This window comes from Dermacentor variabilis, chromosome 10 (assembly GCF_050947875.1).
Source record: "Dermacentor variabilis isolate Ectoservices chromosome 10, ASM5094787v1, whole genome shotgun sequence".
Classification (NCBI taxonomy): Eukaryota; Metazoa; Arthropoda; class Arachnida; order Ixodida; family Ixodidae; genus Dermacentor; species Dermacentor variabilis.
This window is the reverse complement of record NC_134577.1, coordinates 14,269,271-14,296,617: the sequence shown is the minus strand read 5'-3', so window position 1 is coordinate 14,296,617 and position 27,347 is coordinate 14,269,271. Positions and strand designations below refer to the sequence as shown.

General features: G+C 43.3%; 2 protein-coding genes across 3 annotated transcripts in view; one reads left to right on the top strand and one right to left on the bottom strand.

Annotated features, from left to right (window-relative positions):
- Nucleotides 1-2,826: 2,826 nt before the first annotated feature.
- PIG-V (phosphatidylinositol glycan anchor biosynthesis class V) lies at nt 2,827-6,979 on the bottom strand. Its single transcript, XM_075671684.1, has 2 exons — nt 6,804-6,979; nt 2,827-6,373 (listed from the first exon to the last, which is right to left on the bottom strand). Exons 1-2 carry the CDS (start codon nt 6,861-6,863, stop codon nt 5,147-5,149), a joined length of 1,287 nt encoding a protein of 428 aa, XP_075527799.1. The 5' UTR covers nt 6,864-6,979; the 3' UTR covers nt 2,827-5,146.
- Nucleotides 6,980-13,038: 6,059 nt separating this feature from the next.
- Nucleotides 13,039-27,347, top strand: part of LOC142559964 (membrane-associated tyrosine- and threonine-specific cdc2-inhibitory kinase-like) — a 32,543-nt gene continuing 18,234 nt past the window's right edge. The window contains exons 1-7 of one of the 2 annotated variants that reach the window (XM_075671681.1): nt 13,039-13,437; nt 17,118-17,241; nt 20,799-20,896; nt 21,071-21,355; nt 22,358-22,480; nt 24,585-24,676; nt 27,010-27,062. In XM_075671681.1, coding sequence (XP_075527796.1) covers nt 13,369-13,437; nt 17,118-17,241; nt 20,799-20,896; nt 21,071-21,355; nt 22,358-22,480; nt 24,585-24,676; nt 27,010-27,062 — 844 coding nt within the window. In that variant the 5' untranslated portion in view covers nt 13,039-13,368. Of the gene's footprint in view, nt 13,438-17,117; nt 17,242-20,798; nt 20,897-21,070; nt 21,356-22,357; nt 22,481-24,584; nt 24,677-27,009; nt 27,117-27,347 lie in introns of both variants that reach the window. The other variant, XM_075671680.1, reaches the window with a different exon arrangement.

Here is a 27,347-nt window from a genome sequence, read left to right as displayed (position 1 = left end):
AATTTACCTCTAGTTAGTATGAAATTCTAACAAAACATGTTTGGTGGTTTCTGTACCATTCCTACAAGCTGCATGTATAGCCATAGGTGAATTTTTTCCTAAAGTAATACAATGTCTTCTTGGGCACCTTGGCCAGGCTTTGAACAGTAAGGCATTGCACTTTTTCTTTTATAATCACATTAACTGCGCTTCATGCAGCTTCATAGCTGGGTTTCATAAAGTTTACAAATTTGAGCTCATTCAACGATATTAGGAATCTTGCGTCGTCTAAAAGGAAAACGCTCTTTGCAAAAAGTTTGCCTGTTGATTCCTGAACAGTCTGTTGGAAATACTCTGATGTTGAAGGGATGCAAGAAGTGTATTTGTATTGAGCAAGCTTATACAGACAAATTCCTGAAGCAAGCAATGGCATCGCCAAAGTTGTCAAAAAAGTCGCTGTGATCTAAAAACAGTGTGTTGCCTGCTTGTGTGATGTGTCTAAAGGTAAATTATCTTTAATGAAAGGTCTATATATCCCTGAAAAGTCTAAACAAGCTTTAAAAACGTGTGCTGTCACCTCCTCCTTGGTATTGTGTCCACAGGATTATACAAATTTTAATGTTCACAGGTTGGCAGGTATCTGCACGTTTCCCTATTTCAGCACTCATAGCATTACCTGCAGCTGAACTACTGTTTTACTTAAAAATCTTGGAGAAAGGAAGCACTCAAGGCATTGACTGCTGAATGAGGGCCCTAGCTGTACACATTGATATCTGCCAACACGATTTTTATCATATGTCAAATTTCTTTTCGTGCTTGTTTACAACTATAATAACTAATAATTTTATCACTTTTCATTTGTATCTAGTGTAGAAAAACTGATTTCAAAAGATTATGAATATGATTGCGGATGGTTCTTTCAGACCTGTCCATTATCCTGACCTTGGCACAGAAGCGACATCAACTTTATATCGTAAACTGAAATTTCAGCTGCCATTTCATGAATATTTCATGAATGAGCATCATAAACATTTCTCTTTGTCTATGACACAAGTCATTATTGCTGTGACTATAAAGCGAGTGCCTATTCACAGCATCCCTAGAAAAAAAGTTGGCAAAGGTTCAATAAACAGTCAGTTGAGTAATGTAAAAATTTTTGATATATTTCCCCATATTTTAGTAACTTGTGGTTTTGTATGGAGATTGTATATCGACGAAAAAATATGAGTACAGTATATAAGTGTGTAACTACATTGCCATAAGCAACTTATACTGGTCTGGATTAAGGCGTCAGACAGTCTATATGGAAAAGAAATTGAAAAATAGTGAGTGCTCGCCATAATGACTCAGTGGCATTCTCCTGCTGAGCACTGCTGAGGTCAAGGGTTCGATTCTCGGCCACAGCAGCGCCATTCCGATGGAGGTAAAATGCAAAACCACTTATACACCGTCAATTTAGGTACATGTTAAAGAACTCTGGGCGGTTAAATTGATCCAGAGTCTGCCATTGCAGCACTTCTCATAGTTCAGGTGATGCACCAAGACATGCAATTCAAATAATAATGAAGCCATCCATTCAATCAAACTAATCAGACACAAGGCTGTGACTCGGGAGTAAGGTGTGGCAACATGGAATGATTTAAAGCCAGTTTAAAGAGATGGTAATCAAATTCCTGGGTGCACCCTAAAAAAACTGTTTACACCCTTTGGGGTGTATCTTCCCTATATAAAAGGAGTCAACACTTTCTATGATGTACCTTGTCCTTAAACAATAATCATCACCTATCTTGCTTGCATTTCCTCTCTTAAAAAGCGTGCACATGCCGATAACATGCACGCCATTCGTGACCTGGAAGTGCATTATGAGCAGCGTTAAATAACAGAAAGGCACACAGCACAGATGACAATTATTTTTTGGGGTCAAGATAAGCCCTAAAGAGAGCAAAGTTTTCTTACAGTGCAAAGGTTACCACACCAACAATATTTGTTGCTGCAAAGGCAGTGAGGGAACATTAACTGCAGCACCACACGGCAGTGCTTCATTTCATTGGTTTGTTGTTGTACGCATCACCACCTTTTTCAGGCTATAAATAAACCTCAGCTGTAAGCCAACATCTGTTGGCATGAAGGCTCACATTTCTCATCTCTGTGCTGTTTTGCTAAAATGTAAAACAAATTTCATAAAATTTTGAAACTGAGCTAGTTGGTTGTTGTTCAACATGGCGAACTATGCGCACAATGAGACGAGATGGATACAAACAGTATAGAGCTTGTACAACCATCTGCACTGTTCGTCTGCACTGTTTGCCATGCAAAACAAATATCGACCAACTAGCTCACACACTCACTACAGCACCCTTCTTTTCCATTGACAGGTGTTACAGGCTGCTCGGAAATTACTGGGAAATTCTTGTGATGAGTGCTGTAACCAAAGCTTAACCAGGTCGACTCCTGACAAGGAGCTTAGTGCAATCATTGAACTAGATTGTAGTTGTAAAGCAGCAGTAGTTGTAAAACAGCTCGAAGATCCTACACTAAGGTCGTTGTCAAAGGCACAAAGCATACAGACTGTTGCTGTTCAAATTCGCACGCACAGCACATTAATTCGGTATTTATTCTTCCAACCTTGTAAATCTTAAAATAGTGCACATATACTATGGTACTAGTGTGTTTCGGGCTAGATTGGTCGTTAGGAGAGTTTGTCCTACTGATGCGATACCAGTACTACATGACTCCAGGAAAGCTGTTGGGAAATATCACACTCCAGCTTTCCAGTACAAAATCCCTCATCAGTTTCTTTCTCACTTCTGTGTTGGGCAAGTTTTCCATACGAGATAACACAAAATATCCAGTACGAAATAATTTATTCACGAGTAGATACGAAGACAATCACCATCACAAGTTTGTCTTGGGCTCATGCCAGCAATGACTAGTGTTCTTTGGCTACATCGAGTCTTTTGGCACATAAAAGATGGAATGCTAACCAGTCTGCGTGCTTATAAGAATCTTCATCTGAGAACACATCCTCATTTCTTTGCACACACACACAACACCTGTTTGGAACCATTGTACTTAATAATCAAAATATGCTGAATTTAATGTTGAATTCCAATGGCGGAGTCGGAGCAGCCGACGGACTCCGCAAGCGAGCACGCGACTCTGGCGCAGAGCAACGCCTCCAAATCCGCGAGTGGAACACAACCTGCGCCGTCGGAGCAAGGCGGAAACGGAACTTGTATCGCCGAGTTACCCAGGATACCTTGCGTGTTGTCACTTCCTTCCGCTGTTTGCTCCCACCACCGCCGCACCGGTCACTTGTCTCTTCAGCACCGTTCACCTGTCGTTTTTTTTTTAAAGTGCGCAATGGATATCTCGCCAAGCGTGCAGCAGCTTTTGCTTCCTCGCGGGTCGTGACCGGTGGCGCCTCCCAGCAGACAAACGTGGTAAAGGAAATACGTCACGCAGAGTTCCGGTCCACTCCGCCAATTTTGGCGGAGCATCTTTTTCTGCTCCATGAAATGACTCCCGCTCTGAATCCACTCTGACTCTCTCATTGGAACACCTTACTCCCGACTCCCGCTCTCACTCCGTCATTGGAACAAACTTGCTCCGAAACGAGCAGAAAAACTTGCTCCGACTCCGCCATTGGAATTCAACATAAGAACAGTTTGCTGAAACAATAGCACAATAGCTGCCAAGCAAGAATATTTTTTTCAGGGCCAAGTATTTTAGATGAGACACAGATGTATACATTCATTCTAAAGTAGTGCACATTCTACTGGCTGCATAAAATGCCACAATATTACACAGAAGCACAAAGGATGTCCCAAGCCTTTCTGCAGACCAATGATAACAATGGACATCAATACCTAGGTGTTCTATCAACATCGTACAGACTATCATACTTTTGTTACTGGAATACGTAGCATACAAGTTTCTGTTGTCAAGACAAATGTAACTTCACTATAACTTGTCAAGTGAAATACTAGCAATTCATTATTTTAACCAGGTCAATGATGACCTGCAATTAACATGCTAACTTGGCACAAATTTGAAAGTTTCAGCATGTTGGTATTCTATTTTAGCTTTTAGCACACAAAAGACACAGGGGCAGACATACAGTTTAGATAGACGTGCAAGGCCAACTACTGCAGTGCTAGGAGGCTGGGTTGCCAGAAAAACCACAAATAAGGCCTTGTTAAATGTGAGACCAACATTGAGCTGCCGTTGTCCTGTGAAAAAAAATACATCAGCCAAATTGGACGATGCACGAATGACAGGTTATGGGAACAGAACAATATGTGGAATCATAATACGGGCCATCTTAGCTTTCACTGCCGAAACTGTGCATGTGAGCCCCAGTACACACAGTACTGCATAATAGGAAGTGCCACTTAAACGACATGCGAAATAACAGAAGTGACAAAGGTCACTAGTTTGGGAGATACATGCGTTACAGTGCCATCTATTGACCTTTCTAAAAAAAGACTGGATTATCTTTAGCACATGCAAAGAGTGGCTTGGCAGGGATGGCAGTACAGATTAATCTCAATCTTGCGACTTCGCACTTTCTCAACTTGGCTTTATCATCATTTGCTGCTTTGAGATAATCATGCTTCATGTCACGATTTATGAAATTGTACAAATGCGCTTGCGCAAGCTGTTGTTTATCTCCTATATATGTGTGTGATGCTTGTGAAAATAAACAATTCTTGGAAGTGAGCGCTTCGTCTACATCTGTATAAACTGTCCCTGCGTCTTCAGTGAGCAAAAAGCTGAAACAAAAATTGGGAAAAATGCTGGCCCCAGAAAAGGCTATCAATACACATCCTCAGCCAATCTAGAACAGAATTCCTTGACAAGAATATTTTAGCAGGTACTCGAGGTGTCAATGAAGCTATATTACAACCTGTAATTAAATGGGAAACCTAACAATTCATGCAACTTCTTGCACTTTGCCTAATTCTGTGGAACTCACCCTGTAACTTCAAACCTCATAGAAATGTTAGATGTGATTTGCTCGGTATTGATTATAGAAAATCACAGAGGATTTTGTGACATAGTAAGGACATAAAATGAGGGGGTTTCATCCCCGGCATTATAAGTATAAGCATATCATGAAGTACAACTTATCACAACTCTTTGATGAAACATGCAACTTAATTTTTTATGTCCATGGTAAAAAATTTACATGCAGAGCCGTCCCCAAAACTCCATAACCAACAAAGTATGTGACAATACGCTTTGAATGAATATCACTTTGCCACAAGTTGACTGCTACATCTGCCCAGACAACAGAGCGAAACTTTCTTTCGACTCGACTGGGTCCGAAAAACGCTGTCCAATACAACATTGGGCTTGAAGCAGCAATCAGCCGCGTCACCACTTGAACATTTGCAAAGAGAACTGTGATAGCAAGAAAACCAACAGCATGCAAAACGTATGGAATGTGTCGCTTGTCACTGCAGCGCTTTAGGGCAGAGGCCGAGGAGTGCAGGATAACTATGACAACTGGCAAAGCAAGAACGAAATTAGGCAGCTGCTTCAGGCGATAATACATGAGAAAACCAACGTCCCAGTAGCGTGACTGGACGTATCCGTAGGAGAAAGGAATTAGATTCGAACACCACTTAGAAGCATTGCGGCCGGCCAGCCTAAACCCTGACTCAGCTGCTTGATTCAGGATTGCAGCAGAGAATCTCTGGGAGTAGTCGGGTATGCAGAAAAGCGACCACGCATAACACTGGAACAGGAGAAACGGCAGGAAACAGAACGCCGCCCTGAAGACCGACCTGACGGGTGTCAGCCCACAGACGAAGCCGGAATAGAGCAGGAATCCAGCCGACAGAAACCCGTTGGACCGAACCAGGCCGCCCAGGCAGAAGAACAGCGTCGCCAGATTCGGCCTGTTTTGCTCGAGCAACAGTAGGCCCAAGAAGCTGACAGCTGCGAAGACGGATTCACTGTAGCAGGCGCTAAAGAAGACGGAGGCAGGGTTGAAGCAGAACAGGAGGACCGCCTCGTCAGCGTGCTCCTTGGAGAAGAGCTGGTGGGTCAGACGGTGCAGAGCCACGGCGGCGACGACGAAAAAAGCGGCGTTGACGAGAACGCCGCTGAGGACGAGCACGCTGTGACGCGACAGGTAGACACTCGTGATCGGGTCGACGAGGCCGTCAGCGGTCTGGCGGACAAGCCACGGGAACAGCGGAAAGAAGGCCAACGTCTGCTCGTACGTGTAGCCGTGCTCGGCGATGTGCAAGAAGTACTGGCTGTCCCAGCGCGTCAGGCCACCGAAGAGCCACGAGACGAGGCGGTCTCCCAGGTCCCTGCTCGCAGGCCAGGGTGAACGAAAGGCGTCCGCGTTGTGGTCAGGCACTGCCCAGTTGAAGGCCACCTGGCAAGAGGAAATTGGACATGCTGCTCTTTTTCGAAGCACGAATCAAAGACAACGCGCGAAAATTCAAGATGCGCCTCTGCCCAACTCGCAACTGCCATAACAGCCTGAATGCTTCCCTTCTTTGGTTCCAGAGAGGATGCCTCACTAGGCAAAGTTCTGACTAGTGGTTATAACACCGCGATCATGCGCATTTTCGCGGCAAACAGAAACAGGCTTTAACAAGACGGATGCAAGCAATTGACCACCAGTTCTTGTGAAGCTCACAGGCTTGACTGGCTAGGTAAAGAAACTCAAAAGCGTTTCGTGAGGCTACCGTTACAAGAACGATTACTCGAGGCAGGCGCTGCTCGAGGATTTGTACCGTTTATTTGCTGTATTGTTCATAACGATCGTTAATTTTGCGATCAGGACGCGTGGCGAAGCTCACCTGAAGCAGAAATATCACGAAACGGGAGAATAGCGCGAGCACGACTACACTGGAATTCATTTTCTGTAATTTAGTGGCGCAACATCATTTTTCACCGTGTGTTTACAAACATCGCGCCCATGAGCGAAACCGTTAGCCTCAAAACATGGCGGCCAAGACCGCAAAGACCGTCAGTGGCTCTAGCGGCGGCTCGATTTGGCTCACGTGAAGTTTCTTTCATCGCATGTTTCATCGTGTGCCATTTGGCCGGAAGTGGCCGCAAGCATAGAGTTTCTAATCATATTACCTATGATATTACCACAGAACACCTATAATATTACCTAGAGGGAAATCTGGCGCTACTGCGCTGTGGTATGCATGGGAATGCTGGATATTATGACTTGGAATTCAATTTCAAGTTCAATTTTTGAAACTGATGCTACTAAGCGGATGCCTTAGGATCGTGCAGGTTAGCAGAAAAAAATATTCATAAACACTTTATTTTTTGCTAAAAGGTGACGCTGCAATCAACCCGTATTTTTCATCCAAAAGCGAGTTTAATTATTATAATAGATACTAATAAGTATATTAATTAGAATTGCGCAGTTTGGTAGCAAAAATGATTGATAAATACTTTATTTCTGCGCCATAAGGCAGCGCTACGAACATCAAACCCGTATTCTGAACCCGAACACAAGTTCAATTTTTGAAACAGGTGCTACTAAGCGAGATTATTAGGATTGTGCAGTTTACTAGCAAAAAAGATTCATAAACACATCATTTTTTTGCAAAAGGTGACGCTGCACTCAACAATCCCATATTTTTGGCCCGAAAGTGAGTTTTTTCTTAACACAGGTACTACTAAGTGTATTAATTGGTATTTAACAGCTTGGTAATAAAAACTATTGATAAATACTTTATTTCTGCACCATAAGGAAACGCTAGTATCAAACGCGTATTCTGAACCCAAACACAAGTTCAATTTTTGAAACAGGTGCTACTAAACTGGTTAAGTAGGATCGTGCAGTTTAGTAGAAAGTAAATGTTGATAAATACTTTATTTATTCACCAAAAGGTAACGCTGCAATCAACAAATTCGTAGTTTGGACCCGAAAGCGAGTTTAATTATTAAAGAAAATACTACTAAGGGCAGCAATTAGTATTGTGCAGTTTTGTAACAAAAACTATTGATAAACAGTTTATTTGTGCACCATAAGGTAGTGCTACTTTTATTAAAATTGTATTCTAGACCCGAAAGCAAGTTCAATTTTTGCAAGTTCTACTAAAAAGATGCGTTAGGGACCCCGCAATTTAGTAAAAAATAATATTGACAAATGCTTTTAGTATTGTCACAGAATAGCGATACAATCATGGAGTCCGTATTTTTGACTTGAAAGTGTCCTTATTTTTGAAACATGCTACTAAGCGCGTTGGTTAGAACCGTGCACTTTAGTAACAAGAAATAATTGGTAAATGGTTTGTTTCCTTGTCGAACGGTAACGCTGCCATCATCAAACCCGTGGTGGCGCAACCCACCGCCCCGTTCTAAAGGGGACGCTCATAACATCTATCCACTTATCCATCCATTCATTCGTATTTTTGCCGAGACGGTTATTTGAGGAATCTCCTGACTTTTGTAGGCAGGCACAAGTACAAAAAGTGCGCGAAAGAAAAAAACTGGGGGCTTTTAGGCACCATATGTAATTTTATAGAAAACTCTATGCCATATGTTAAGCACGACCTACTGGAACTCCAGACCTACGCAGATCTCCCTGATCCAGAACGCCTAGTTTGCACCTTTTGCCGCTAGGGACGAGCAGAGTAGCGCTAGTTATAACCCGTTCGCTGCCGTATGCTTCTGCGATCTGTTCAGCGTTCGTGCCATTTCGGCAAGGACAAAGCGCTTGTATTGGTGGTAAACGAATAAATTCACAAATATAAAAAGAAAACAAGAACTTTCGATAGTTTGCGTTTGAATAGTGAAATTAGAGGAGGATTAGCGGTGCAAGAAATGTAAACAACGAGCATAGGTGGCAACTGCAATGCTAGATCGACGGCATAAATATCCATTTCCTAGCCTCCGTAAGAGACTGAAGAAATTGTTTTAAAAAATTGATAAGATAATATAGCTTCCTTGAGTTGATTACAAATAGCCTAATGTCGTAGATGACATTAGGATTTACTGCTGTGTGCCATAGTGAAAGGCAGGTGATATGGTTAAAGTATCCAGTAAGTCCTGCGCCCGAGTCTATGTAAAGGAAAGGTGAGCATAGCTTGTTTTTATTGTTGTTGGATGTCTAGCTCATAGAAAGCTTGCAAAATCGATCCCGGTTCTTTAAAACGTACTGCACGGCAGGCCTTGTGTAACGGAACTCTTTTCAAACTGCAAAGCCAGTTTTCCTGTGTGGTACGGCGGCAGCAATACGGTGGTGCGAAAGATACGTACGTACGCAATGAAGCTGTATGCGTAATTCTCTTTTTGAACTCACGACGCATTCACGGACAACCTTTAAGAGTTGAAATGAGTGGTAATTGTTCTGTCTTCGATCGTTACTGTGGTTTCTAGTTTCTAAAGAGCACAGAAGCGAACTTTACAACGTATACAATGAAACTGTTGTGCACTTTACGAATTCTACAAATATTCTAACTTAATGTGAAATATCTGTATGGCTTGCTACTGCGTGAAAAAAAGGCAGTAGGAGCGGCTATCGCTATTTTAGACAGCAGCAGGCTACACGCACAGACATTGTTCAGGTCCGGGCAGTCAACCTTTGGAGACAACTGACCGATCAAAGCCTCGTGACATCACGTCACTGTGTTCGCAAAAATCATTAACTAAGCAAGCAGTTCGTCACAACACAACAGCCGCGGTAGTAATTACAACGCCGCACCAGCCGACCGTAGAGTAGCAGACGAACAATTAAAGGGCTTTAACATGGATGAATGGATACATGTTATGAGCGTCTCCTTTGAAACGGGGCGGTGGGTTGCGCCACCAAGCAGGCAATGAAATGGCGGACAAAAATGCTGGACAAGCGGCTCATCGGGATACAATTGATGTAAGCTGGGTACCTGGTGCGGATATGAAACCTGTGGTACGAAAGCGCTCCGTAATCATTGGCAAACTGAATGGGACAAGGAAGTTGAAAATAAGCTGCACCTGCTTAAACCGCAGTTAACCAAATCCTTTCCACTGAAGCTTGATAGACACACCGAAGTCATCCTGGCACGGCTCAGAATAGGACACACTTATGACACACACAAATACCTCTTGGCAGCAACTGACCCACCGACGTGCACACGCTGCGGTGAGAACCTAACCGTCCTACATGTCCTCATTCAATGTCCTGAACTTCACCGACACCGATTGGCTCATTTTAGAGAACTCTACTCACACCATATACCCCCCCCCCCCATTACCTCTATGTTCTTATCAGAGGATGCACTTTTTAACTTTAAAAGAGTGCTTAATTATCTTGCAGAAGTTAACTTTCTCGACATCATCTCATACCATCCTAACCTTCAGATTGTGCCCCACAGGTGAGGCACAATCTGATGCTTAAAAGTATGTCTGCTCTTGCACTTCTTGCGTAGGGAAGGATTATGCAGCAAGGGACTCGGGCAATCCGCAATAATTTACTATGTGTGCCCATAACCAATGCATATAAAGCTTTATATTTATCTTCGTAAGTATTTTAGAATTCATTCACTAGTATTCATAGATTTGTCTTACGTGTAGGCTTCTATACATCCTTTATGTCATAGCCCTAAACTCCTAAACTCATGTCATGGCGCTCTTTGGCCTCAGATGCCCTTGCGCCAATAAACTTCATCATCATCATCAAGCTCTTGCAACTATACTGCCTATTGTCCTACCTAAGTTAAACAATGAAAAAAAACGCTATGAACTACCGCGCCCAAATTTTCTGATCTGTGCGAACTGTGCTTTTGTACGTCTCCGTCTTTTGTCGTTTCCCTACTTCTCTTCCACCAATCCTCCAATCGCCTCTTACAATGTCTATTGCGGACATGTTTGCTTTACCACCGCTCCCGCTGAACCCAAGGGCTTCAAGGAGGCCAGTGGTGCCTAAATCGACCGCTGGGTAGACGTCTTCACATTCTAATAAAATATGCTCCGTCGTTTCCCTAGCTTTACCGCAGCAAGCACATGAATTCTTCTTCCTTCTTATATCTCGCTTTATAGGTGCGTGTTCTAAGGCATCCAGATCTCGCTTCAAAAAGTAATGAGCTTCCCTTTGAGTTATCATAAGTGGTTTCTTTCCTGATTTCGTTTTTTCCTCTTAGGTAGTTACTCATGGCAGGTTTCTTTCATGGATGGATGGATGGATGGAAGGTAGGAGCGTCCCCTTTGAAACGGGGCGATGGCAGTTGCCACCATGCTCAGATTTTTATTTTGCCTTTTATTTTTATCTGTGTTGTTTGTTATTGAATTTCTCGATTTTCTTTAAATACGTCTTCCTACCCTTTTAACCTTATGTCACCTCTCTGCTTTTGAGCCACCGATCCTCCAATCGCCTTTTGCTAATTTCCACCGCATATTTATTTAGATGACTATCATCTCTGAACCCTAGGGCCTCAGGAAGGGTGACTGTGGCCGCATCGACCTCGGGATTGATACCATCACATTCTAGTATAAGGTGTTCCATCGTTTCTACATATTTACCACACACAGTACATGTGTCTTCTTCTTCGTTAAATTTCTTTTTATAGTTCCGCGTTCATGGATGGATGGATGGATGGATGATTGTGGCTCAACCCTTTGAATCGGGCGGCGGCGGCGCGCGCCACCTAGCCTTTAATGGTTCTATATGCATGCATACCTATGTATTTACTCCTTTACTTTTGCGTTGATATTGTCCACCAATCAGATAGCCTCCGTTTAGTTATTTCTACCTGTTCAAAGTCTATTCTACAATTCACTGTCTTTAAAACCCAAGGCTTTGAATAGTTCCCCGTTAGATTCAACTGCAGGGTGAAGTTGTTTACAAGCAAGTATCAGGTGTTCCGCCGTTTCCCCTATTCAATGCTATTCCCATAGATATTAGGAAATTTATGCTCTACATTATTTTGGTATAATCCACCCATTTCTTGGCCAATCCCCCATCGTGGGTAGGAGCCACACGTGCCACAGGCTACAACAACAACAACAACTCCTCCTCCTCTCTACACGCCTCGCACACCAAATCTATCTCCTGGTATCTGGCTCGGTACGTTTTAGTCCTCAGTACACCTGTCCTGGCTTCGAACAACAATGAGCTTCCCTTAGAGTTATCGTAAATATTTTCTTTGGCTATTTCTTGCTTAAACGTCCTGTATGTCTCCAATGCCGATTTGGTTTGCATCTCTGTACTCCACATACCCCTCTCTGCCTCCTTAACCTTTTTCTTGACAGATGATTCCTTACTTGTTCCCCCGCTACTGCCCAATTGGTATTTGCTTGTCAATTTTCTAGTTCGCTTCCTCCACCTCGTGTCAACATTCCTCGTGTATAAGTAACTGAACACCTTCCTAGCCCACCGAATTTCCCCCATTTTTCTCAATCGCTCCTCAAATGCTATCTTGCTACTAGCCTCTCTGCCCTCGAAAGAAGACCATCCCAGATCCCCCTGCACTCCAAGATTTGGTGTCTTGCCATGTGCTCCCAGAGCGAGCCTACCCACACCACGTTGCCTAATTTCCAACTGTTGCCGGGTCTCTGTTCTAATACATAGAACTGCATTGGCAAAAGTCAGGCCTGGTACCATTACCCCCTTCCAAATCCCTCGTACTACCTCGTACCTATTGTAGTTCCACAGTGCCCTACTCTTCATAATCGCTGCACTTCTGTTACCTTTAGTCGTTAGATATTTTTCGTACTCTGTCAGATACTCAATGCCATTATTTATCCACACCCCAAGGTACTTGTATTTATCGACTATCTCCAGCGTGGCCTCCTGTATCTTATGCTCGCCGCAACTGTTATCATTAAAAATCATGACTGCTGATTTTTCTTTGCTAAACTTCAAGCCTAACCTGTCTCCTTCTGTACCACATATGTCCATTAATTCCTGCAGATCTTCTGCATTGTCAGCCATTAATACAATATCATCCGCGTACATCAGTCCTGGTAATGACTGTTCAATCAATTTTCCTTGCTTGAGAAGTGATAGGTTGAAGCCGAGTCCGCTTTGCTGTATTTTGGCCTCTAGACAAGTTAGACAATGGCAACTAGACTCTTATAAAGCGACACCAGCGGCCAACGGTTGAACGAGAGTGGGCCCAAGTGGCATCAAGTGGCTCCCATAGAAGCCGGATATCTGTGCAGGTCTGGAGTTCCAGGTTGTGGCCGTAGCGATCCAGTCCGGTTGAGGCCATGCATGATCATGTGAATCATGTGTTCGTTGCGTCGTTGCTTCTGTATGGTTGCTGCTTATACAATCGAGCGCGTGAGCATGTGGACCTGCATTTGCGCTCGGACTGGCACCACGGGTTTAGTGACGATTCTTGTCTTCATTTCTCGGGCACCTGCTGCGTAGCGTAGTGTTGCGGTGTCCCAGGTCGTGACAGCTACAACGCGGAAAGAAAAATGACTGAAACACCGCCGAGACCAGACCCTGTGTTTTTTGAAGACTCGCAGCCGCTGTTGACGAAAAAGGTACCGTTCTGTCTTCGTTGTAGCAGCTCCTTGTCTTCTTGGTAGTAGCTCCTTGGATGTCACGCGCATGTTCGAGTTCTTTGCATCCGTCGCTCTCTCCCGCGAGTGTTTCCGAACAACGGCGTTCGAAGTGATAACGCTGAGCTTCAGCTCTCCCAAGTTTGGTGTCTGCTGATTTGCGGCACGTCATTTTTGGTTAAATCGGCATAGTCTCGTTAGAAACATGCTAGCCCACCTGCTGAGGACGATATAGATTTGCGTGCGTACTCTGTTCGTGCTTTTTCTGAAGAATCCGTAGTTAAACTTTAGGAGAAGGCGGAACACCGACCCGGCAGTAGTGGTCGAAAGAAGACGAAGCGGCCGGCCTTTCGCATTTTGGTCAGGTTATTTAAGCGAACTGCGGTGTAGGACCATTCATTTGCTAGCGGTGTGAGTACGTTTATTTACGTCGTGAAGGAGCGCCACTATGACATCCTTGGTTTAGTGATCATGTCTCGTCTTCCGCCGTGACAAACAGCCTAGTGAACAGATTAAACAGATTTCCAAAGCGCATGCTGGAAATTCGTGTGGCACGTGTCCAGTATCTGGCCTAAAAAATTATGGGGTGTTACGGGCCAAAACCACTTTCTGGTTATGGGGCACGCCATAGTGGAGGACTCCGGAAATTTCGACCACCTGGGGTTCTTTATCGTGCACCTAATCTAAGTACACGGGCGTTTTCGCATTTCGCCTCCACCGAAATGCGGCCGCCGTAGCCGGTATTCGATCCCGTGACCTCGTGCTCAGCAGCCCAACACCCGAGTACGAGGTCGCGGTATCGAATCCCGGCCACGGCGGCCGCATTTCGGTGGGGGGATCTGACCTAACTTGACCGGACGCGTCGGGCGTTAGGAAGCATCGATACAGGCGCGCGCCTGTTATCGTTCTTAAAATGTTCTGTCATTTCCTTGGCTTCCCTGCAGGACGGCGTCAGCATATGCAGGTTGCACACCCAAACTGCCGTAACACCTCCTGGTCACACAAATGCAAATCTCCAATGCATATGCAAATTTAGATGTGAATACATCAGTTGCAGTCTTAGTAAAAAGAGATTCCGAGGTCGATGTAAATGAGTCGCGAAGTTATTGATATACCCTTTGCAATGGGGCAGTGACAAATAGTCACCTAGCCTATAAGGTTTCGTGCATGAATTTGTTGTTGTTAAAGCATTAATTAAAATAACCATAAAAGGTTAAAAAAACGTGATTGCAGCGCCAGAATTCCCTCTATTAATTATTGTAGGGAACTCTGACCTAGCCGGCTTGATTTAATCGGGTAGAATGATGCTGCGTGCACTACAGAGTGCGCCCCTGCCAGAAATGGCTTGGTGCACGACAATGCCGCGCTGTATAGCAAATGGCAGTTGTTGCATTGGTGAAACAGTGAAACATTTAACATGTGTTAGCATGGAGGTTAAGGTTGGTGTAAGGTTAGGTTAAAAACAAGTTCAGGTTCATTTGGTAGAACGAAATATTACTGAAATCACTTTTTTTTTTGCACTAATTCTAGTTTTTTGACATCAGTGTTTGTATCGGTTCCATACAATGCAGCCATGTTCGAGGATGAGGCGAATTAGGGTTTTATATGTAAGAAATGTAGTTTCTTGAGGAGCAAGACACAGCATACAATCTAAGTAACCTAGTCTTTAGGGGGCCTTGTTACAGGTGACTTCAATGTGTTTTGACCATGACAAATTGCGTGTTAGTAGGATACCTAAATATTCGAATTCAAAAACCCTATTTAAAGTAATCTTGTTAAAGGCTTAGGCAAATAAGGAAGGAGTGAGCATCGCCTAAAAAGACATGGAAACAGTTTTGGAAAAGCTGATATTTTTTTGTTATGTTTTAGACCAGTTACAGAAGTCAGCAAAATAATTGTTAAGGACAACATGATCAGTACGAGATTTAATTGTATGATATAAAACGCAATCATCTGCAAAAAGGCATATTTTAACTGAGGTGTGTAGGGGGAGATCATTACTATAAAGCAGGAATAAAAGAGGACCCAATACGGAGCCTTGGGGAACCCCTGATGAAACGGGCATCAAGGGTGAGCTAGTAGAGTTGAAACATGCATATTGCGAACGCTGGGAAAGGAAGTCTGATATCCAGCCAACCGAAGATGCATTCTTTAGTATAGCGAGCAGCTTGTGCATAAGTTTAAAGCATAACTTGTGCATAAGTCTAAAGAGCTGCTGATGTCATCAACAAATTCTACCAGTTGTGTTATAGTGCTAAGGCCACGTCTCAAACCATGCTGGAAAGTGCATTAAATTTTGTTAGTTTCAAGAAATTCTATAATATGTTTAAAGATAATGTGTTCGAGTAAGTTACATGAGTGTGCTGTTAAGGAGATTGGCCTACCAAAGAGAGTGTCGAAAGAGAAAAACAGTCTGGACACCGTCGGGACTACCTGAGTTCTTGGTGTCTAGAACTGGTGCGGCTTATACATTGCTGAATAATGGACATGACCTCTCCTATAGAAGTCTCCTAGATCAGAAGCAATACGGGTTAGGATTCCTAATCCATAACGACATAGCGGGCAGCATTGACGAATTCTACAGCATTAATGAGAGGGTAGCTGTAGTCGTAATTAAACTTAATAAGAGGTATAGATTAAAGTTAGTACAAGCCTACGCTCCAACATCCAGTCGTGATGATGAGGAAGTAGATAAGATTTATGAAAATATTGAATTAGCGATGAGGAAAGTGCAAACTCAGTATATTGTAGTAATGGGTGACTTCAATGCAAAAGTGGGAAAAAAGCAGGCTGGTGAACAAGCAATTGGCAACTACAGCATAGATTATAGGAACGCTAGAGGAGAGATGCTGGTAAAATTCGCAGAAAGGAATAAGCTTCGAATAATGAACACCTTGTTCAGGAAGTGTAGCAACAGAAAGTGGACCTGCAAAAGCCCTAATGGTGAAACAAGAAATGAAATTGACTTCATACTTTCTGCTGATCCTAGCATAGGGCAGGATGTAGAAGTCATAGATAGGTAAAGTGCAGTGATAATATGTTAGTGAGGGCTAGGAAAATTGGTCAAGAAGAAACAAGTCAACCTAGAGGCAGTAAGGGTAAAAGCAGACAAATTCAGCTTGGTACTTGCAAACAAATATACAGCCTTACAACAGAGAGATGAAGATGACATAGAGGTAATAAATGAAACCGTAACTAGGCTGGCGTCGGAGTGAGTCGCATGCGAGCAAGTTTTTAAAATGTGTGGTTCAATGTCTGGTAACTAAAGTTGTTAATACAAGTGGCTCAAGTGAAACAGCTTCGCTGTAAATGCGGCTGCATTTCTGCAAGGTCACATAAGTGTGTGTGTGTGTGTGTGTGATTGTGTGTTGTTCTTTTTTGATAGGTTAAAGGCTTGAACTCCTACACAAAGAAAACTGTCGCGTAGTGCTGTGTGCCTATCCCATCTTTGTGTGCATTGTACGTAGGATTATTTATACTTCGGTGTTAGCAATACATGGGTACATGCTACCAGCTCTGGTGCCTCGGTTCTTATAGGTGGCATCTCGTCTTCAGCAGAGTAGCAACACCATGTTACCAACCATTTGCTTGAGTGCAGAAATTCTTCAGAGCACAGTGCTCTTGGTTTGCCTGGTCTCATCTTCTCCTGAATCTCTCTGCAGGATAGCCAAGCTCGGAGAAGACGCCAGCCACGGCCACCACGAGTGCCATCCGTGGATAGAACTAGCTGGCGTTCAGACCTACCTCGGCATGCTCAGGCAGTCAGCTTTAGCGGTTCTGAATTCTGTATCCTTTGAGCCTTTTGTCCCTGCTGTTACATGCATAGTTGCAAATGCGACTTTACTTTGTGACAACCATTAGCTTTGAATTTCAGCTGCAGTAAGGATGCATCTGTCAGCCAGCTGAGCAGAATAGTCTTTCTTTTCAATATGGTTGACCTTTATTTACCCCAGTTTGGGAGGAACTGCAGACGGAAAACTACTAAAAGTAGCTTGCTCTGAATCTTGCATCTTGTAGCTAATCATGCAATGAAAGATGCTGAAAAAAGGAAATGCTTAACATTGAAGTACAATTGCATATTGGAAAGTACAGCGATACCGTAAAAAAATGTCTGCAGTTTCCTTTTCAGAGTTAGGGAATTGATGGAAATGGAAAAAGGGAAATAGGAAACGCGTGAATGATGGCTATTTCCTCCAAAATTTCAGCACAAACCTTTGCATTTTTTTCTGTCTTTCCTACTCGTCTAGTTTTATATCGCACAATTGACACACAATGGCCTTCGCACGAAATGACATGAACCAGTGAACAAACTACATCTTGCTTTCACGAGGAAAATCGTATGGGCAAGACATGGACTCCAACTACAAAACTTGTCTGTTCATTGGTACATTATCACGGTCACATTTACATGCCCTAGGGCACAACTTCCACATTTCCCTATTGTGAGCTAAAGCTGTTCTCTCAGTTTGAGAATCCTTGACTGCTTTGCCTAGCAGTGTTAATCTGTGATCTGTAGCCAGTTTCTTCATTGGCTTGAAATCAGTTCCTTTCATGCATAAAGCAAGGGTTTCATTAGAGACTTTTAGCGTGTGTGGTATTCGGGCAAGCGCGGGCGGTTTTCCCGTTTAGCGGGGGCGTCAACGTGAGCGGCCAGATTGGTGGCGCCAGCTGGTGGCGCAAAGTTCAACCACACAAACACAGAGCTAATTACTATATTCTGCTTAGCTGCTGGCGTAAATTTTCGACAGTGGCGTAATCGTATTCACAATTACGCCGTTGCCAAAAATTTGCACGAGTGGCGAAGCAGGATATAGTGAGTTACTGCAGTTTTAGCTATGCGTTTGTCTGGTTGAGCTCTACAACCCCAGGCGGCTTCACCGCTCCGGCCGCTCACGTCTACGCCCCGACCATCCGGCAATCCGCCCAAACCGCTCCCATTTACCGGAATAGCGTACAAGCTAAAAGTCTCTATTCCCTGGCCTTTCACAGTTGAAAAAGCAAATTGAGATTCTCTGTAACACCAGAAAGTAAGGGGAAAGGGGATTAACCGAGGGACCCGATTTTTTATTAAATATATCACGAAAAGCCAACAAACACTGACACCAAGGACAACATAGGGGAAATTGCTTGTGCTGAATAAATGAAATAAAGAAACGCTAAATTATTGGAAATGAAAGTGGATGAAAAAACAACTTGCCGCAGGTGGGAACCGAACCCACAACCTTCGCATAGTAGCGCCTTCGGGTAGCACCAAATACTAGCATCGATTGGTGGTACATAACCTAGTTGGCAGGAAGCTTCTGTAGTTAACCATCACTTTTTGGTCAGTTCTTTCGTGTGTGTAGATAACAATAATTTTTAAAAAATTACGCAGATCCCATGCACTGTGGGAATCGATGTAAGCGAAGCATTCCGTGCTGGATACTTTCATTGACAATAATTAGCGTTGATGGTTAATTCAACGTTTAGTCTAACACGAGAATGGCAAGTTGATGGTTAACGTTACCTTGCAGGCACCACTGCTGTTTGTCTGCATAGTACACAGAACATATAGGGAGAGGTGTTTGCTTGAGGCGTTGTTGTGCGCCATATTTCATAACCTCCAAGACGGTTGAGCATAGTCATTGCCTCACATGGCACATCGCATTGTGGCAGAAGTAAGTATTCAACTTGAATTGAATTATGGTGCTGCACGCGCCAAAACCACAATCGAATTGTGAGGCATGCCAGAGTGGCAGACTCCGGATTAATTTTGACAGCGGGATGTTCTTTAACATGTCCCAAAATCTAAGTACATGTGCGTTTTCTGTTTCGCCCCCATCAAAATGCTGCTCCCGCGGTTGGGATCAAATCTGCGACCTCTAGCAATGCCATATAAGCAAAGCTACCGCAGCAGGCACGGGGCTGTTCATTTGACGGTCAACCGCTTCCGTTTTCAAGCTCTCAAGAGGCTAATTTGGTGACACCCAGGGAGCTCCAGAGGGCATTGTGCACATACGATGTGATGGAAAGGTCCAAATTAGTTTCTTGCGTCCATTTTCCTCTCTGCCATGCTCCTGCCATGTATACAGTGAAACCTCGTTAAAGGGACACTAAAGCGAAACAGTAAATCAGTTTAGACTAATGAAACATTGTTTGTGAACCCTGCAGGCAGTCATTTAAGAAAAATAGTTTGATTATTAGATGAGAAAATGAAAGTCCAAGTATCAGTATTTGAATTTCGCGCCGAAACCCCAGCGCCGGTAAGTCAGCATGACGTCAGGGATTCAAAGTATGTTTTCGCATTTGGGCCGCGTTGGCTGAATAAAGATTCCCGAAACTTGGCATGTTTAATATTTGGTTCCTTTAGAACACAATGTAGTCAATCTGTACTGCTATATATAATTAGTAGGCCCTAGAAGATGCCATGAAAATCCAAGACATCACAGCCCCCAGGTGAGGGAACTTAAGTAGGCGTCGCCACTCGTATTTCGTTTTTGCGCTTTTTCTGGCTTATCAAACGTCTTATTGTTGTAAGAGTGGTGTTTTTGGCGTTGTAGAACGGTAATTTACTGATGCAGAATAAATCATTTTTCACTTTAGTGTCCCTTTAAACCGTAGCTGGCTGGAGCTCGGAAAAAGTACGTACTAAACGGTAGTACTGCTTAACCAAAATAGCATGAGATCACCCACTTACTTGTGGAGCACCCGAAATGTGAAAAAACCCGTGTACTTAGATTTAGGTGCACGTTAAAGAACCCCAGGTGGTCGAAATTTCCGGAGTCCTCCACTACGGCGTGCCTCATAATCAGAAAGTGGTTTTGGTGCGTAAAACCCCATAATATTTTTTATTTTTGGAGCACCCGAGCTAAAGCTTCCTCTTAACCGATACGTACACAGTGAGCTGGTACGGTTTATGCGGATAGAAAATGCATTATTTTCAATGGCAGCTAAGTCGGGAGATTTGACTTTACTATTAAAATGAAACTACTGCTTAAGCGGGTATGGTCTAACAAGGTTTTACTGTATACACGCTCTGAACCCTCCCCCAACACGGCAAAACAGCAGCAGCGCGAAAGTTGAAGGAAAAGGCAAAGAAAGCTTCTCTTTAAAACATGAATCTTGGAGCAAAGTACAGGTTGCTCAGTAAGCCATGACACAATGCAAGATGACAAGGCTTTCTCTTGGTCGCATGCCAGAACGTAAGACATGTGAGAGTGATTGGGCAGTTGTAGAGCAATATATAAAAGCCCATGTTTAGGAAGAGTGATATGCCATGCATGAAGCTGCACGTCTGTTTTGTTTGGCTACCTGCTTATTATTTGCAAGCCAAGATTTATACTTGACGGCAAAATCGTTAATAGCGTTTCACAGTCCACACTACAATAAACAGGCCCCTGTCTCCTATCTGCACCAGTGCTTCTACGTAGACCAGAAACTGGGGGAAGGCTCTTTCGGAGTGGTAGGTTTACCTTTTTTTTGCATTGCATAACTCATTGAATATTCTTGGAAAGTTATAGTTGTGTATGTGCCCTTTACTGTGTCAAAAGTGCCATACCAGCAGCCCAATTCGCAGCTCTTAATTGCTTTATGTTGCCCGAGATGTCCGACTAGAATCATTGCTGCACATCGCCAGGTGTACAAGGTGCGGTGCCTGGATGACGGCAGGTGGTACGCGGTCAAGGTGGCCAACCGTCAGTTTCGGGGTCAGCGTGACCGTCGGCTACAGCTGCAGGAGGTGGCTAAGCATGAGCTGCTGCCGCCGCACCCACACTGTGTGCGCTTTATCAAGGCTTGGGAGGAAGACTACCGGTTGTACATCCAGACGGAGCTGTGTGACTGCAGCCTGGCTGCCTACACTGAGAAGCACCACAACCTGTCTGAGCAGCTCATCTGGGAGTTCCTTGTCGACCTACTGCTGGTATGCAGACATAACGAATAGATGCAGCAATATCAGCTTGAGCGCTAGTTCCCTTCTGGCAGTCTACAGGCTTGTGAGGTACTGTGATAGTGACATTTGCCACTTCACGATTTCTTGCTGGTGTTGCAAAACTATTGATAAATTGATTGTCAGTGGTACCAATAATTTTTTGAAACTATCATTAGTGTAAAAAGGAAAGACGGTTGAAGTATTATGATGGTTCGCTATTGACTGTACTATGAATAGTTTCACAATTCAGTTTTGCATGATTTTACAACAATGATAGTGCTGTCAGTATCAAGAGTGCGCTACCAATGCTACCATCTTCCTTCCTGTCACTTTAAAACTCTTGATCCCCTTCCCTCGTGCAGAATAGCCACTGGTATCTTTTTCTTGTTAACCTCCCAACCTTTCCTCTATTTTTATCTCTCTTGTGCAGCACATTTCAATGGTCATTGCTTTTGTTATTGACTTTCACTTAACCAGCCATCCATGGCTATGTTCAAGTTGGCTTTTTGCCCACTGTGATAGCTCAGTGGATGTGGCATTATGCTGCCGAACAAGAGATCTGGAGTTCAACGCCCAGCCATGGAAGTTGCGTTTTGATAAAGGGGAGATGCAAAAACGCTTGAAGTGACATACATCTGAGCAAATTGATAGGGGCTCTTGGTATAAAAATCCAGGTGCACGAGACATAAAGCACAAGACAAGAGGAACAAAAATGACCCCCTTTTTCTTTCTTCCCTCTCCATCCTTTTTCTTTTTTTCTTGTGTTCTGTACGCCTGCTTTTGTGAAAACGCTTGTTTATATCTAGGGGCACATTGAGGAACCCCGGGTGGGCAAAATTAATTTAAGTGTAGTGTCCGTGGTTTGGTCCTCTCAACTGCTAAACATAACTGACAAAAAAAAAACTGCATGTAAACGGTGCAATATCTCTATATTAACGTGGCAGTGGCTTGAGCAGCAGCTCGTCTTTATTCGAGCGTGTTGCATTGTTACAGGGTGTGAAACACTTGCACGACCATGACCTGGCCCACCTGGACGTCAAGCCGGAAAACATCTTCATCTCCAAGGATGGCTACTACAAGCTGGGTGACTTCGGCCTCGTCCTCGACCTCAAGCGGGTTCGTATGTTGCCCAAGTTTTACTCCCTTGTGATGGTGGTGGAAAGGACGGGAGCAAGTACTGAGACTCTTCAGGGACACTAAAGAGAAAAATGCATACAGTTGTATTTGTAAGTTGTGCTTCTGCAATACCAAAAAAGCCACTCGTACCTAGACAGGTGGTCACTCTACCTTAGAAGTTCAACTCGCCGATGGACTACATTTTATTTATTTTTTATACCCTCGAGGCTTCCTTATGAAGCATATGAGGGGAAGAGCTACAAAGTGGGGATACAGGTACAAAATATAGTAATACATAATGCATACACATAACAAAAATGACTTAGCTTCATTGTTAGAAAAAAAATACAAGACAGCCACAATGATAACATTGGACTACATTGTACAAAATGGACTACATTGTATTCTAAAGGAATCAAAGACTGTCCTTAGAAAGCTTCCAGAGTTTCTTCTGAGCCCCTTTGGCCCAAACATGAGAAATCCTCATGCATTGGAATTCACGAGTTAGTACCGGCGTGCTGACCCTGGGGCTTCAACAGGAAATTAAAGATGTTGAGTCCTCATTTTCTCATCTAGCAATCTCTCTTACCACAGAACCAGTAAATATAGTTTGGAAGAATACTTTGTCAGTCTAAACTGATTTGCTTTTTTATAGTGTTCCTTTAACCAGGTAATGTGCAAATATAGAGGGCGATCATTTTTAAGTTTTATGGAATTTTTAAAGATCACCTGTGGCAGATAGCACAATTCTTGTCCTTCAGCTGGATTATTCTAAGAGGCAAACATTACTAGCATGAGAATTCGAAACTCGTATTCCACTAATAACAAAAATTCAGTATTTAACGACATTTAACTTTACGGCACATATTGCATATTGTATATTGCACATATATTGCAATTTATGAAATGTAGCCGGTGATTTTGAAAGGTGTATCCTCTTGGAATTTCCAGAAGGACGCCAGTTTAGAGATATCGGCCATCATACTTGCTGTAAAAATGCACTTTGTTCCACTTACTTTAACAATTGACAAGAACTTTATTGAAGTGCCCTCGGGACACTTTTTTAACAAAATGCTATTTGAAGCTTTGAAGTGCAGTTTCAGAGGTCGCTTAAGCTTCGCCTTTAAAAGTGGAATGCATTAGCATTCAATAATCCCCGACTGCTCTCACTTCCCGGCAACTGCAGCTTTTGTAACTGTAATGTTTACCGGGAAACGCTGGTGTTGAACACTATGCATGAAGGTGAAGGGGGAAGCTTTCTGGTTGAAACGCGGCCTCTTTCATGGGTCACGTACTCTGTAGTCACTGTTTGTCAGTCATTGTCGCTGTATATGCTCCCGCAGGGAGCTGTGTTGCGCACAGGTCTGCCACTATGTTCCAGCTATGCAGTGAAGCCACTCCTCGCATGCGAGCTGGAGGCAAATGTCGTGCGGGGGTTCCATTTGCTTTTTTGTCTGGTGGTTGCGCTCGAGCTACATTCGCCAATTGCTCGCAAGTGCGAGCAAGATGGCACTTTTTAATGTAGGCTTCGCTCGAACCATTTGCTTAGCTGGAATGGGGTGGTAGGCTTTCAACTCCATGAAGTTTTGTTTGTGTCTACATTGTAGCGTTCCTAGTTAAAGGACACTGAAGATCATATTTCAATGGAATTAAATTTTGATATAACAAAGCAAATTGCTGGTTTTACCAACTTCGTTATATCGAGGTTTAAGTGTATAATGTCCGTTTGTTCTCGTTTATGTAACAATTTCATGTAACAAAGTTTGAGTATATAAAGAAATGTTACATCAAGATGCTGAATGCATTCCTTTGTCTTTCTTGTATATGTGATGCCTGTTTTTTGGTTGAAAATGCAGGCAGTAAGGGAGTTGCTCTAGCGTTTGCAGCTGTATATGAATATGCATGTGGGATAAGAAAATCCCTGGACATAAAAGAAATCAAAGGCATGTAGATTTCAGCTGGCTGGTTCTGAGCTGGAATGAAAATTATGTTGAGCTTGGTTAATGTGTCTGCTTGGTTTATATTTGTACCTGCTTTAAAGAACTAATTATTACACCAATATATATCCACCAAAATTGTTTTCATCAGGTGTTTCATCTTTCAGGACGACTCCTCAGACCCTCTGGAAGGTGACCCATGCTACCTTGCACCGGAGCTGATGGAGGGCCACTTCACGAAGGCAGCCGACATCTTCAGGTAAAGTAGAACCCCATTGATATGTTTGTGCTTCGTGTGATTTCCCGGTGCCATTGTTTGCAATCGAGAATAAAAAAAAAAAAAAAAGAGCCAATATAGTTGCCCTTCATTTACTCGTTAACACAGTCCCAGAAAACACCATTTTTCGTCACCTATGTTCATTAAATCGCTAAATTGCAATTGTATGATACGTTTGCCGGTTGTTACATCCCTTGCCAACAAGAAAAGGCGTGAGGCACATGTCATCGAGAGATATAGGTGCGAGGTTGTGCAACATTAACATGCTGGCACACATACCATTTCCTCTTCCAGTACAATCACATTTTCTCCCAGGTTGTCACACCTCGCGTTCACAGCTATCGCTGCCAACCCTACTGCGATAAGCATCTTCACTTATTTGTTTCACAGTGCGTGTTGTGGCATAGTGCTGTTAGAAGAATATTGTACACTTTTAGTGGGCGATATGCCAAACACGCCGCCATTTTTTTTCTTCACAGGAACAAATTTCTGCAAAGCTCCATGCAATTAAAGACTTCCATGCAATTGAGGCTGACCATGTCATGCTAATATGCTGGTTCTCAATAGATCACCTAAGCAAGGCTGGAACATGAAGAAAGTGGTGAACAATAATACAAGCTGTAGGCTTTCTTGGCTGTGGTGGCCGCATTTCAACAGGAGGTGAAATGCAAGAATTCCCTTGTTAACTTTAGGTGCATGTTAAAGCAATGCAAGTGGCCAAAATTAACCCAAAGCCCCCCACTACAGCATGTCCCATCGTGGTTTTGGCATGTAAAACCCCAGAATTTAAAGGGGCCCTGAACCACCCCTCGGTCTTCATGAAGAAGAAAAATTCAGTCCACAGATGGCATACACTGCTGTGAACATCTCGGCCAAATTTTGCACTTTTGCATGGTACTTAAAAGCAAAGCATGAAGTGACCCTTTTCTCAAGCACTTTCTTTTCAACAGAAGCCTTCTCAATTTTTTTTTTCAGGTGCTATATTTTGTCATATAACATATTCCCATACACGGCTGCTATTGGCCAATAGCTGACATCAATCAAGAAGGGTCTTTGGATCAGTGCCTTTTTTCCTACTGTTATCATGTATATATTTATTGATGCAGTTTAATAAACAGGTTGAATTAAACAAAAATATGCTTTCGAATTTTGGTAAGAATTTCATAAAGGCGAGAGTTTGATGTAATAGTTCTGCAGAAACCTGTAAGGTGGAGAGAAGTAATTAATAAAGGCAAAATAAGACATCCACTCACACGTAGCTAAGTGCTACAAAGGAAACACATACGGGTTCCTCGAAAGAAAATTCGTCCTGGTTCAGAACTCGAGAACCCGGGACCACCGCCTTTTTGGGGCAGCTGCTCTACCATCAGAGCTAACCAGGCCGCTAGCAGATGGCAGGTGAAGTCGAATTTATCAACAGCTCAGAAGCAAAGGCAAGAGTTTGACGTAATAGTAGTTCTATGGAAACTGTCTACTTGAACATTCCAAATCAAATTTGAACTATGCACCCTGGTGACATTTAGTAGGCAGGGTGTTGTGGGCGTGCCCCGTTTCGCCATAGCATTCGCACTGCAAAGCATTGAAAAAGGAAGGAGCAGGAGCAACGCAAAGGGGTTTGTAGGAATCCCTCGATTGCCAATAACTCAGCTTCTGCTGAATGCATTGAAGTACTTTTTGCAGCACAGTATTTCTGAAATAGTCTATTTTAATTTAAAATGCATGTCCTGACTTTAATAAAAAGTGGTTCAAGACCCCTTTTAATTATTTCAAAGACAACCACAGTGCCATTTGTAGAAAAGCCCTGGGTGGTGTCCAAAGGGATGGTCACAGGATTTAGCCTGCTCTCGTGCAGATCCATTACTGGCAATTACTGCGAAGATAGGACTTGGATAGGTCCATCCAGCAAGGCTAGGATTCCTTTCAATCCTAAATATGCTTACAGTTCTATAAGCATACCTATTTCGGACTACCAACTGACTAGCCTAAACTTTTACCCAAGTCTGCTTACCTTGCTAAGATTCCTTTCTCTTTGTTCCATTTCTCTTATCATCCATCGTTCGCAACTGGCTGACCATGATGAAAACTTAAAGCACCACTCGTACCACTGAGCAAGTCAAGTGCAAAAAAAAAAAAAAATTCAAAGAGAATCGTTACATTATTGCATCTCGGATCTGCCTGCAGCCAATTGCCACCTCTCCACGCCTTTACTAATATCTTTCTCAAAATCTTACTTAATTTACTTTTTTTGCACAAAATAGTTGGAGGCGGGCTGCAAACAGGTATAGTATATAATTTGTTCTGTCTGCTTTTTTCAGTCTCGGTATCACAGTACTCGAGCTGGCCTGTGACCTGGAGCTGCCCAGTCGAGGTGACAACTGGCACGCTCTGCGATCGGGAACCCTTCCTCATTACTTTGCACAGCGTGAGCATGTACTTCTTCTTGAAACTGCCACATTTACTGCTCCGTAGGCCTGCTGCTGAACAGATTTGGTGAGCTGTGGCTGCTTCCTTTTAGAGAGGAAAAAAATTTAAAGTATGATTGGATTACCCAAAAAGTGCCTCGTGCAAATTCACTGCGGCCCTCTAGATTTCAGAACCTTTGACAAGTGGCAAATGACGCTGAACCCGACAGTGAAAAGGTCCATGCTCTTTG